At 33.1% G+C, this 14013-nt stretch overlaps 1 protein-coding gene across 1 annotated transcript; it reads left to right on the top strand.

Annotated features, from left to right (window-relative positions):
- The first annotated feature begins 4184 nt into the window (after positions 1-4184).
- LOC127148417 (uncharacterized) lies at positions 4185-5006 on the top strand. The gene is made up of 2 exons (XM_051082005.1): positions 4185-4498; positions 4634-5006. Exons 1-2 carry the CDS (start codon positions 4185-4187, stop codon positions 5004-5006), a joined length of 687 nt encoding a protein of 228 aa, XP_050937962.1.
- Positions 5007-14013: the final 9007 nt, after the last annotated feature.

Genomic DNA, 14013 nt, shown 5'->3' with positions numbered 1-14013 from the left:
AAGTAGTAGATCGACGGCCAAATGGAGAAGAAATGAGGAAGATGAACGGTCAAATAGAGAGGAATAGAGGATAACCCACAGATCGAGGGGGATTGAGAATAAGTGAGAGAAGGAATAAGGAAAGTTGAGATGGGTTAAGGGGAAGAAAGAGAAGGAATAAGAAGGAATAGGGGATCTCAAACATGGAAAGGAGAATTTAGTCCTTTCCTTTCCCTCCCTCAAACAACCTTTTTGGGTTGTAACTATTAAGGCCCAAAATGGTAAACCATATTACATGATGGACCCTAAATTCCAAAATTTTTCAAAAAAATGTACTAAATGGGTTTATATATTACATAAACATAGGGCCTAAATGACAAATGCACCCATTGTTATTAGTAATTACATATTTAAAAAAGAAAGGAAAAGGGAAGGTGAACAATCAGGTGTGAAAACAAGATTTGTGGCCTATGGTTTTGGAATTTAAAAATATCGACGAAAACTTATTCGAAAAACTTCCTTTCTTCATTCCCATTTCTTGTCACTAAAGAGGCAAATTAGCATAATATTTATGAAAATTTACGCAGTGAAAAAGACGATTTATGACGACCGACTAAAGTAGAGAAGTTTGGGAATTTTTTCAATAGATATTTCCGGTTAGTAAGAATATATATTTTGTATACGATATGATAGGGTATCTTAAGTAGATTGAACATATTATAATGGTATTATACCGAAATCGAACAAAATAAGTATGTAGATTAGGGTCTCTAAAATTTCGGCTGTTGATCACATAAGTATATATATCATTAATGTTATGAAAAATCATTTCTTATATTTAATATATGTAGTATAATATCGAATACATTATTTGTAAACTAAAAAATAGTTTTGTAAACATAATAGTTGTAATTGTATTTAGATTTATATATGATGGGCTAAATGAACATGCATTCAGATTTATATATGTTATATGGTACTATATATGGTAGAATGTTCTTTATATGTTGTTTGGAAAATGGTGCGTAGAAATGAAAGAGTTCTTGGATCATAGTCTTAGACCTATGAAATCAAACAAGAATGATCCTACGATATATGACGTAGAGGTATATGGTATATTTTGTGTTGTAAATTGGTGAAATTATATGGTATATGGTATATCGAATTCACAAATATATAATTTGTATATATTACGTAGGACGAAAAGAGCAATTCTAACTCTTAAGATTATGAAGAGAGATATGAGGAGGAACCAAGGGACTACTAACCACTATAATCAATCTTCTTAGGAGATGAGAACTATGAATTAAGAGGACCACATTGTATACGAGGAAAACAAAGAGGTCAAACCGGACATATTTTTTGAAACACTAGAGACAAAAATGCCTATACATGAGCAAGAGGTATGTTCATTGGTGAGAAAATATTATAATTAAGGTAGTATATATATTAACAGATCTGCGATGAGGTATATATTAACATATCTTTTTTTTTTTTTTTTTAAGATCAATGAAGGAGATAACGCAACTAAGGTACCTTTTAAGGATAAGTTAGACTTTGATGAGGTATATTGTTCTGGATTAAAATTTTTCTAGTTTAAAGTACTGTTTTGTTTGATTAAACTTATAGGTATATGTAAGATGAAATTGTACAAGATAAACTTCCAATTGCAAAGAGAAGATTGTTCAAAGAAATCTCAAGGGGAAAGGAAAAAGAATTGAATCTGAAAATGTATGTGTGAAATAATTGCGTTGTATTATAAATTTTTAACAAATTATACATTAATATAACATTTAATTGATTATATGAAAAATAGGTGTCGAAGAAGAGAAAGAGAGTTGGTGAAGATAAAACATACACATATCCTTAAAAGGAATAAATGGTCAAGAGTTCAAAAACATTGTATTTATGCCCGAATAGATGTCTTGAAAAACATTAGAAAAAAATTAAATATGGAACAATTAGAATTGTTTAAGAAATCACCTTTTGGAAGTTTCCTAGATTTAAAAATAATAAAATTCCAAAATCAATTTGTTAGGGCAATTATGGACCCATTTATTTGTACACTATTCTCAATCCATAGTGTGTATATATATTCATTATTTTGATATTTTTATACAAAATATGAAAGAAGGCTCCGATATGAAGCCAACGCAATGAAAATCACCTAAAATAGAGTCTAAAGAAAGAAGAATGAGCAATTTGAAGTTTATGGGCAAATTGGTAAATATTCAAAAAGATGTGACACGCGTCAGCCATCCACACGCACGAGCCACCCTTAGGTCACGAGTTCGAACCCCAAGCGTCGCATTATTTTTTTTTGAATTTTTCTATGCCAAAACACCATTGTTTTGATCCCCTTCGCGCTTTTTAGATTTCATTGGTTCGAACCTCACGCAACGTGAAATAATTCACAATTATTTGATCCTTCTTCGTGCACGTTCATCAGTCTGCCCACCACTCTTTATTCATCACGTGTCGGTTCCTGGTCACACGCTCCTCCTCCTCACCCGAGTTCGAATCTTTAGCACTACATTTCCTTTTTTTTTTTCCATAGAATTTCAGTGGCAATTTCATAAATATTTAGCAAAAATCCAAAAAAAAACTGATTCTTCTGTCAATTGGAGCGCGTGCGTGAGTGAGAGGTTGCAGGTTCGAACCTTGGTGACGATTATTTCCAAATATTTTCTATATAAGCCCATTTTCCCCCTAATTTCTCGTAAATCCATAATCAATTCACCATTTTTTCTTAAATAAACCCCAAATTCTCCCAAAACTCTCTCAAACTCCAAAAATTACTCCTCCATTCTACCTTTTTTTGTTCTCTCAATTAATTTTCAGAATTCTTTTTTTTTATGGAGGGCTAATCACCAAGAGGTAAGTGGGCTGAGGGCTTTTCAATTCTTGGAGAATACTTCTCTTATTTTTCCCTATTAATTAGATATGATCAAATCTTTGAACTGCTTGTAGTTTTTGTTGAATCCCTAATTTTCTTGTATAAAAAATAATTTCTTCTTTCAGTTACAAGCGTTTTTGTCAATTGAATTCTTGATATTGTTCTTGATTCACCATTTTTGTAAGCAATGCAAGATTAATTTGATTACCTTTTTCTACACAAAACCCAATCCAATTCTTGATTGCAACATGTCAAATCTTGAAATTGATTAATGCTAGATGAATCTCCCTTGTTCTTGGCAATTTTTTAATGTGATTGCATCAATTTTATTGTGCAAAGTTAAATCCAATTAATTCATTGATTGCAATTTGTTTCCAAAAAAAGTGTGAAAGATACTTTGATCTTCTTTAAAGAGCAAGATTAGGTTTTAGTTGTCATTGCAAGAATATCCACTAAATGCTTGAGATGATTGTCCATTTTCTTGAAATCTTGACCAAAATTCTTACAATTTCACAAGATCAAGCAAGTTGATCTTGCAAGAATCTTGATCAAGAACCCCCTTTTAATTGAGCAAAAAATCATTTCGTAATCACTAGAAGAAATCTGGCCTTTAATGTTGGTTTAAAAAGACATTAAAGGTCTCTTTAATATTGATTTTCAACCGACATTTTTAATAGTGTTATTTAAGCCCTTTAATGTTGGTTGGGCTTTGATGTCGGTTTAAAACCGACATTAAAGAGACCAATAATATTAGTTTAAAACCAACATTAAAGCCTAGTTTTTTGGTCCATTTGTACAAGTTTATTTTATTTAGTTGTTGTATTATTGTCCATTTTTTATAAACCGACATTGGGTCTGTGTAGATAAATATTTTTTTTCTCATGCCAACAAATCAATGAAAGTAATATTATTTTAGAAACTATAATATTTGTCTTTTACATTTTAGAAACTGCTTTAGGACTGAAACATGCTCATGTGTGTTTGTTTTTGTTAAGTTAATTTAGTCCAAGTTTGTTCCTATTTCTTAGGAATTAGTTATTCATGATTTGTAATCATGGAGAAAGTCTAGGGTCATGTTGTTAGTGGAGAAAGTTTAGAGTCATGTTGTTAGTGGAGAAAGTTTACGGTCATGTTGTTAGTGGGTAGTTATTTTTTAAGACTTTAAATATTGTATTTTTCTTTGGACGTACGTGGAATGAATTTGTCTTCAATTTGCCATTGCAATATTTATTTTTACTCTAGAAAATAACAATTGATATCAGAGCTCTCTTCTTAAGGGATCTGTGAGTGTGAGTGAAGTTGTTGTGTCATGGACGCCATAGCAAGTTCCAATTTCTCTTCAATTTCTCCATTGATATTTGATGGAGACAACTACCAAGTTTGGGCAGTTCGTATGAAAGCTTATATGGAAGCTTTGGATATTTGGGAAGCAGTGGAAGAGAATTATGAAATTCCTGCTCTTCCAGACAATCCTACCATGGCACAAATCAAGGCGCAAAAAGAGAAGAAGACAAAGAAATCCAAGGCAAAGGCATGTCTGTTTGCTGTAGTCTCATCTACTATCTTCACTAGAATTATGACTCTGAGATCAACATATGAGATATGGAATTATCTCAAGTCAGAGTATGAGGGAGATGAAAGAATCAAAGGAATGCGTGTGCTAAACTTGATTCGAGAATTCGAGTTGCAGAAGATGAAGGAAACATAATCAATTAAACAGTATTCTGTTAGGTTATTGGACATTGCAAACCAAATCAGATTACTTGGTTTTGAGTTCAAGGACTCAAGAATTGTAGAAAAAATTCTTGTATCAGTGCCTGAAAAATTTGAGGCATCTATTTCTACCTTAGAAAATACCAAAGATTTGACTCAAATCACTCTTGCAGAGATACTCAATGCTTTGCAAGCGCAGGAACAAAGAAGAGCCATGAGGCAAGAAGGTGCTGTTGAAGGAGCCTTGCCAACGAAGCATCATGAGAACGGTAGGAACAATAATAAGAAGAAGTTTTTCAAGAAGAATCAAATTTCTACTAGAGAATCTTCAGCTTACAACAAAGTAGGAGTCAAGAAGGGATCCTATCCTCCCTGTTCACATTGCAATAAACAGGGTCATCCTCCTTTTAAATGCTGAAGGAGACCAGACGCCAAGTGCACCAAATGTAACCAAATGGGGCATGAAGCTGTAATTTGCAAGAACAAGAATCAACAACAAGGTGTAGAGGCCAAAATTGCTGATCAGGAGGAGGAGGAAGATCAATTGTTTGTGGCAACATGCTTCATGGGTGGTGAGTCAAATGAAAGCTGGCTGATTGACAGTGGATGTTCCAACCATATGACTCATGACAAGGAGTTGTTTAAAGATCTGAAGCCAACGACTATCACCAAAGTCAGAATTGGCAATGGAGACTACATCTCAATCAAAGGAAATGGGACTATTCCGATTGCAAGTTGTAAAGGTACAAAACATATACAGGATGTTCTTTTTGTACCTGACATTAACCAAAATCTGTTGAGTGTGGGTCAACTTATTGAAAAAGGTTTTAAAGTTACTTTTGAAAATGAATATTGCTTGATTAAGGATGTAGCAAATCAAGATATTTTCAAAGTAAAAATGAAAGGAAAAAGTTTTTCACTCAATCCTTTAGAGGAGGAGTAATCTGTTTTTGCTCTCAAAGAAGATGTAACACAACTTTAGCACAAAAGAGTCGGTCACCATCATCATCAAGGGCTGCTGCAACTAACGGAGTTGGCACTTGATTTTCCCAAGCTTAGTGAAGAAATCTCAAGCTGCAAAGCGTGTCATTTTGGAAAGCAAAATAGGAAGTCATTTCCCAAGTCATCTTGGAGAGCCACTCAAAAATTGCAGCTCAATCACACAGATGTTGCAGGTCCTCAGAGAACACCTTCTTTAAAAGGCAGTCTCTATCATATTGCCTTTATTGATGACTTCACCAGAATGTGCTGGATTTTTTTCTTGAAGTTTAAATCAGAGGTTGCTCATGTTTTTTGGAAGTTCAAGGAAAGAGTTGAAAATGAAAGTGGTTTCAAAATTCAAATTGTAAGGTCTGACAATGGGAAGGAGTATGTTTCGGCAGAATTTGACAAGTTTTGTGAAGATTCAGGCATAAAACATCAACTTATAGCTTCTTACACTCATCAACAAAATGGAGTTAGTGAGAGGAGAAATAGATACATCATGGAAATGACAAGATGCATGCTGCATGAAAAGAGTTTGCCAAAGAAGTTTTGGGCAGAGGCAGCAAATACAGCTGTATTTCTTCAAAATAGGCTTCCCACAAAAGCAGTGAAGGAAAAGACACCATTTGAGGCATGGTATGGGTACAAACCATCAGGTTGTTTTTGTTTCACTCATGTTCCACAGAGAAAGCGTGACAAACTAGATAGGAGAGCTTTACTAGGTGTCTTTATAGGCTATAGTTCTATCAGCAAAGCCTATAAAATTTTCCAGCCACAAACTGGAAAGATTGTCGTGACAGGGATGTTCACTTCGTGGAAGATGAAAAGTGGAACTTTGATGATGCAGAGAAGAAAGGTCAGACCTTAGAAAAGATGAAATTCAAGTTTTTTTATTCAAGCATTGAAGAGGAAGATGACAGGTAGAAAGAAATAGTAGATGATGCTTCCGTAAGAGGAACAAGGTTGCTTTCTGATATTTATGAAAGGTGCAATGTTGCTGTGTGTGAACATGCAAACTATGCAGAAGCAAAGAAAGATCGAAGGTGGGTAGCTGCAATGGAGGAGGAGTTGTCAATGATAGAAAAGAACAAAACTTGGATCCTTGTTGACAGACCTCAAGATAGGAAGGTAATTGGAGTTAAATGGGTATTGAGAACCAAGCTTAATGCTGATGGCTCGATTAACAAGCACAAAGCCAGGCTTGTGGTTAAAGGGTATGCTCAAATCTTTGGTGTTGATTACTCTGATACTTTTGCTCCTGTTGCTAGAATGGACACAATCAGGTTACTATTTGCAATAGCTGCACAAAAGGGCTGGAAATTGTATCAGTTGGATGTGAAATCATCTTTTTTGAATGGTATCTTACAAGAAGAAATTTATGTTGAGCAGCCCGAAGGATGTGAGAAGCAAGGTGAAGGAAATAAAGTCTATCTTTTCAAGAAGGCTCTTTATGGTTTAAAACATGCTCTAAGAGCTTGGTATAGCAAAATTGATGAACATTTACTGAGCTTGGGATTTTTGAAAAGTCTATCAGAATCAACCTTATATGTTAAGCACAATGGTACTAGCATTCTTATTGTTTCACTGTATGTTGATGGCCTACTAGTTAGAGGAAATAATGCAGATCATATTCAAAATTTCAAATGGGAGATGATGAAGATGTTTGAAATGACAGATCTCGGGCTCATGTCCTACTTCCTTGGCATAGAGATCAAGCAAGGGAAAGGTGAAGTTTTCATCTGCCAGAAAAAATATGCAAAGGAAATACTAAGAAGTTTAAGATGGATGAGTGTAAGGCAGTAAGCACTCCAATGAATCAAAAAGAGAAGTTGTGCAAAGAAGATGGTGCTGACAAAGTTGATGAAGGATATTTCAGGAGTTTAATTGGTTGCTTGATGTATCTCACAGCAACAAGACCTGATATTTTGAATGTTGTGAGTATTTTGTCTCGTTTCATGCATTGTGCAAGTGAATTACATCTCAAGGCAGCAAAAAGAGTGATTCGATAGGTCAAAGGCACAAGTGATTTTGGTGTTAAGTTCATTAGGGGCAAGGAGTTCAAGCTGATTGGTTATTCTGATAGTGATTGGGGAGGTTCCATTGATGATATGAGAAGCACTTTAGGCTACTGTTTTTCTCTTAGCTCTGGTGTTTTCTCTTGGAGCTCGAAAAAGCAAAAGATTGTAGCCCAATCCACTGCTGAAGCAGAATTTATTGCTGCAACAGCTACTGCCAATCAAGCTTTATGACTGAGGAAAATTTTACTTGACCTTGATCTGGAGCAGAAGAAAAGCACGGAGATTCTTGTTGATAACAAAGCTGCTATTGCTATTTCGCATAATCCTATGTTTTATAAGAAGAATAAACATTTTAACATCAAGTTATTCTTTCTAAGGGAAGTGCAGAAAAGTGGAGAGGTGATTCTTGTCTACTGCAAAACAGAAGATCAAGTTGCAGACATATTAACTAATCTGTTGCCTACTTGCAAGTTCAAGTTTCTAAGGTCAAAACTTGGTGTTTGCAACTCCTAAAGCAAGGAGGAGTGTTAAGAAACTGCTTTAGGACTGAAACATGCTCATGTGCGCTTGTTTTTGTTAAGTTAATTTAGTCCAAGTTTGTTCCTATTTCTTAGGAATTAGTTATTCATGATTTGTAATCATGGAGAAAGTCTAGGGTCATGTTGTTAGTGGAGAAAGTTTAGAGTCATGTTGTTAGTGGAGAAAGTTTAGGGTCATGTTGTTAGTGGGTAGTTATTTTTTAAGACTTTAAATATTGTATTTTTCTTTGAATGTACGTGGAATGAATTTGTCTTCAATTTTCCATTGCAATGTTTATTTTTACTCTAGAAAATAACATTAATCTACGACCGAATACAAAAGTGCAAGTACGAAAATGTATTTTTCGGCATCGTCTATTTGATATGTGGCAAAAGAGAATGCATATAAACGAAAGTGTTTTACCTTTCCAGATGCTTTTTCAAATGCTGAAACCATCTCCAAAACTGAAGTACCCTTTCCAGTTCCCAAATTGTAAACCTCACAGCCTTTAGACAAATATTAGCAAAGTGTTATCCTTCTCCAAGTGACAAGTATTATTGCTATTCGCTGCTAAGTTTCCATGGTATACATGCTAAAAAATGGTGCAGACGTTGTTTATTATGAAAAAATCGACCCAAATATATTGACAACCGAACACAGGCGAAGTCGAATGAAAATTGGAGGTTCGAACGATTGGGCATAGACACGGACGACGATAGGGATGGAAGATATTACTTACAAGGCTGGTGGCGGTGGCAGCAGCTGTTGGAGAAGAGAGGGAAGAAAGCAATGAGATTGAGAAAATGAAAGAAATTTGAGAAAGAAAAATCATGGGTTTGAGACAAGAGAGAGAAAGCTTGAAACTTTTACAAAATTTTAAGAAAATAAAAAATAAGTCAAAAGGAGCTTTAACGTTGGTTCTAAAAAAGCAGGATGTTTAATGTCGGTTTTCAATTGATATTTAAGCTCTATCTTTAATTGCCCCTTCCCTCATTTTTCTCATAAGAGTTCAATGTTTACTTTTTTTTTTTTTTTTTTTTTTTTTTATGAATTGAGTTTACATCCTAAATCACTCTTAAGTCTTGGTTCTATTTGATTTTCCCCCACTCTTCAATGCTTTTCTTTTGCTACTAACATCATTTCCTTGAAACTTAATTTCAAGAAACTTACTTAGCCACCATTCTCTTGGGTTCGACACCCGTACTTCCCACCAAACTACGGTAAAAAGTAAGGGTAAACTTCAAATTCCTTTTGTCGAGGCAAATCTAGGTAAGTGCAACCCACCCTTATCAATAAATTTCATTTCTAAACATATTTGTGCTTGATTGTAACAACCTTGCCTATACATACTTTGATACGTATTGATTTTTCCTTGACACATTTGTTGTATCATATCATAAGAAGACAATATACATTGACTAAGGAAGATGAACTTTGGTTCAATTTTGAAGGTCATATAACAAAATTTGGGATAAGGGAATTTGAAGCAATCACTTGATTAAATTATGAGCCATTGCCTCATGTAGAAATGGAAAAAGTAAAGGGTAGATTTTTATCCAAATACTTCAAGAATGAAGACCCTATTCCTAGGCCACGGGTCTCATTCATTTTTAATGATTAAAAAAGAATAAATAAATAAATAATGAGGACAAGGTGAAAATGGAAAAAAATTTACTTCTTGGAAATTTTTTTATTAGGAAAACAATTAACTACAGGGGTAGATATGGACCACATCAACTTGGTAGATGATGAAAGCCAATTTGATGCACATCCATGGGACAGAATTGGATATTATATTATAATAGATTGTATATAGAAATCCACAAAAAATCCTTCTGCCCTAGCCATTGGAATTGTTGGATTTGTTTTTTCTATTCTGGTGTGGGTGTATGAGTGTATACCCTTATTGACGGGACCTTAAATATTCTGTGCAAAAAGGGTAAATGAGATAAATGTCTACATGCTTAACTGGGTTGTTGATAGTCACCCAGAGTGGAAGGACCTTGTAAAGAAGATCTTTGACAATGAACATGTATTGTCTTTTTACATTGTATATTATTTTTTTAAAATTTGTGAATATTAATAATGTACCATAATATACTATATTAATATATGTATGTATTTCCTACAACAGTTTGAATTCAAGGCAATGTTACCTCATGAAGAATTCACGGAACAAAGCACATTCCATGAAGGTGAAACTACAAAAGAAGTTGAGATAACTTTCGAAAAAAAGAGAATGCTCAAGATAAGCCGAGGATATTAATGTTCATATGCCTGAGTACTTCTTAAGATTTCAGGAAATAATTCTGGCCTGCCATGAAGCATTGAACATCATAGATGGGCAAACTATTTGTTGAGGTTGAAGGGCTAAAAAAACTTTTGAAAAAGAAAAATAGTGCAATAGTTGAAGACAAAAATAATATAAAGAGGGATAACAATGACGATCGTAATGCAAAGAACGGTCAAACAAATAATGGTAAAGATAATGGAGGGGAGGATAATATGAGAAAAGATCATTTGGGTGGAGAAGAGGAAGAAAATGAAAAAAAATATAATGAAAAATAGGACAACATATATATTATTAATATCCATAGTATATGTACTTTACTATTTCATATAACTATGTTTAGCTATAAATATTACATACTAACTATCATGTTGAACAAGATAGCCAAAATGATTGCATTGATGACGTTGTATATAACACAACTCTACTTAAAGAAGTTGTGTAAAAACAATTAATTTATGTTGAATATGTTTGATGTAGAAAAGAAAATGGGAAAAAATACATGTTCAACAAAGTGTAATTGGGAAAATTGCTACAATTAATGTACGTATAGTATAAATGATATATATATATATATATATATATATATATATATATATATATATATATATGACGTAATATATGATATATATCATGCTAAGTTCTATCTGAATAAGAAGGCTCGAGGAAGAGATATATTTAATTACCAGTAGGCTATCAGAGGGAGTATGAGGAGAGGAGCGCTACCTTCAAAGATAATGAGGTCTCCGTTCACAATAAAATTTGGATTTGTGGAGCTAAAAAAAGAAAAAGTAGAGTTCAATAGTGAATTATTACTAAGGTTTAAATTGTTCTCACAAGAACTTTAGTATATTCAAGTTGCATATAATAGAGTAATTGATGAACGTTAAATGCAGAAACATATTTGTGAATTATTGGAATCTGTTTTTGTTAGGTAACATCTTCTGTTGCTAGTAATTTTGAACATTAAACAGTTACAAGCGTATATGTTTAATATGATTTTATATATGAGATTACTTGTTCTGTTTGGTATATCTAATATGTGGGTGATGTATAAAATGTATCATGTTCGAAGAATGGTGTTTATGTTTACAGGAACATGGATGAGAAAAAATTATGATGAGTGGCATTGTGTACTTCGAAAATCTAGTCCTAAATATCAAATAAAATATGACTGTATAATATATGCCATTAAAACATTTCTTGTTCTCTCGTTTATGTAATGTATGTGAGAAGTATGAGGTAATATGGAGGAAAATTGAGTATGTTTGTGATGTAGGGACTTTGATGAAAGATTTGAAGATCCAGGTACTTTGATGAGAAGCTAGTTGAATGAGAAGAATATGTTAAATTGGTTTATGTATAGTGTATATGAAATAATACTGTGTATATATTATTTCTATGTGTTGAAGAAAATATAGTATGATGTTATGTTTGGATCGGTATGAAATGTAGTATATGAAATATACTAAATTGAGGAAAATTGATTAGTATAGTAGATAGAAAAATACGAAAAAAATATGGAAAGAACATAATTAAATTAAAAATTGAAAGTGAACATCATTGAAATAAAAGTCTGAAACAACATAATAAAAGTCTAATAATAAAAGGAAAGACTAGTTCAATAAGGAAAGCTTGCTTCTCTTTTGGTTATGGCCAAAATGTTTACGACCCCATTTAACGCGTCTCTTGAACTCCATTTTAGAAAGAATTCTAATCTTCTTGGGTCGACCAACTGCATATTTTACATTCGGAGAGAGGATGACAATCAATATAACATCATGAGGTATTTGCCATTGTCGATGATCACCTAAGGGATTTATTAATCCTCTATATATTGAACTCAAAGTGTTGCTTAAATAAAAATGTGACACATATGGCTTTATGACATATGTTTCATGGTGAAAACAGCACATGCATGCGCACAAGGTATTTTTAATATATCCCACATCCTGTAACAACAAATCTTCAAAGACAAGTACACAACATATTGAGAGGTGCTATGAATGACTTGATATTTTATATTGTTAACGGGATTGACCTACATAAGTAAATAAATACAAAATTATACAACGTATATAATTAATATGATTATGTATATACAAAATATATAAGACAAATTAAATGAAAAATACATTCATTGATCGACTATGTTCAATATATTCCCTTAAAATATATTCAATTGTTTTTGTAAAATCTGTAACTTGATAATCAACTTCATTTCTTCGATAAAAAAAACCATCTCTGCAATATCATTCTAAAAAACCTCAAGCATGGAACATATTGGTAACTCCTTAGCCTTGATCATGGCACAATTCAAACGCTCTGATATATTAATGGTCATGGCATTATATCTTCTACGTGGTGAGTACGCACGAGACCACCTAGAAAAACCAATTGATTGTAACTCCTCACGTATATCAAGGGCACCCAATTTTGATTGTTTTATCACGAGATTTCTGTTCTTATTGAAAAGCATAGGATCAACCATTATATTAATTTAGAAAAACCGAACAGCAAATGCCCACTTTTTGAAAAGAAATGAAGAGAGAAATCAATGAACAAGGTCTAAAGAGGAAAGCACTGATATAAAGAGAGATCAAATGTCTCAATGAACAAGGGATTTCTTTCTTTCCTACTTCTCTCGACTTCTACAACCCCCTTTCCTTCCATCTCGCCTTTCTAGTGGAAGAATTACTAAATCTATGAATTAACGTCCAATAAAAAATACACTTATATTTACCAGAACAAACTAGAACAATTATTTACAGAGGAAAGCATTGAAAGTCATAGAAGAAGAGAAAAATCAGGGCAACAAATTTACTGATTTCAAACTGGAGAAGACAATAGACTAGAACGATGGGGAGAGATGCGAACGACTGGTTAAGTTGAATGGTAGGGTTGGGGTCTCACCTTTTGTGCGAAGCTATGGTGTTTTGTCGCTAAGTGAAAAAGGTAAGGAGAAGATGAAATTTTGCGTGAAGCTATGATGTTTTGCCGTTGGGTGTCATTATAAAAGAAAAGAAAAAAACCAAGAGATTTTAGGTTGAACTCTTGACCTAAATGATAAAAAATGAGAATAATACCAATACAGCAAAAATCAATATTAAGTTAAAAAGTTTATTTTTTAGTTATATAAATGAAGTAGCTTTTCTTAATTGTCATTCCTAGATTCAGTTCATCGCAAACTTCAATAGCATAACGTTATCTTTCAAGCTTCACATCTCCATCAATACTTATTTTACACATATTACCACTTCGTTTTATGCGTTTTTTTCACGATCTTTACATCTATAATCATAAGCGAAATGTATATTATTACTAACTGGAAATATTTGTTGAAAAAATTCCTAAACTTCTCTGCTTCAGCCGACCGTTGTGAATACATATACATTTTGGTCTAATACCATTATAGACTACCATATAACATATATAAATTTGAATGCATATTCATTTAACACATCATATATAAATCTAAATACAGTAACAACTATTATGTTTACGAAACTATTTTCGGCTAGTTCACAAAAACTGTATTCGATATTTACTACATATATTAAATATATGAAATGATTTTTTAGAACATTAAGCACACAGTTTGAGACGACATTGTC

Source organism: Cucumis melo, chromosome 1 (assembly GCF_025177605.1).
Source record: "Cucumis melo cultivar AY chromosome 1, USDA_Cmelo_AY_1.0, whole genome shotgun sequence".
Lineage (NCBI taxonomy): Eukaryota > Viridiplantae > Streptophyta > Magnoliopsida > Cucurbitales > Cucurbitaceae > Cucumis > Cucumis melo.
Note: the sequence above shows the minus strand (reverse complement) of the source record. Positions and strands in the feature narration are given on the sequence as shown.

Bases quoted from the DNA above. Each gene is read 5' to 3' on its own strand.
- LOC127148417 (XM_051082005.1), top strand. From the start codon at position 4,185: ATGGACGCCATAGCAAGTTCCAATTTCTCTTCAATTTCTCCATTGATA. The intron at 4,499-4,633 runs GTATGAGGGAGA...AAACCAAATCAG, and splicing joins TGGAATTATCTCAAGTCAGA to ATTACTTGGTTTTGAGTTCA.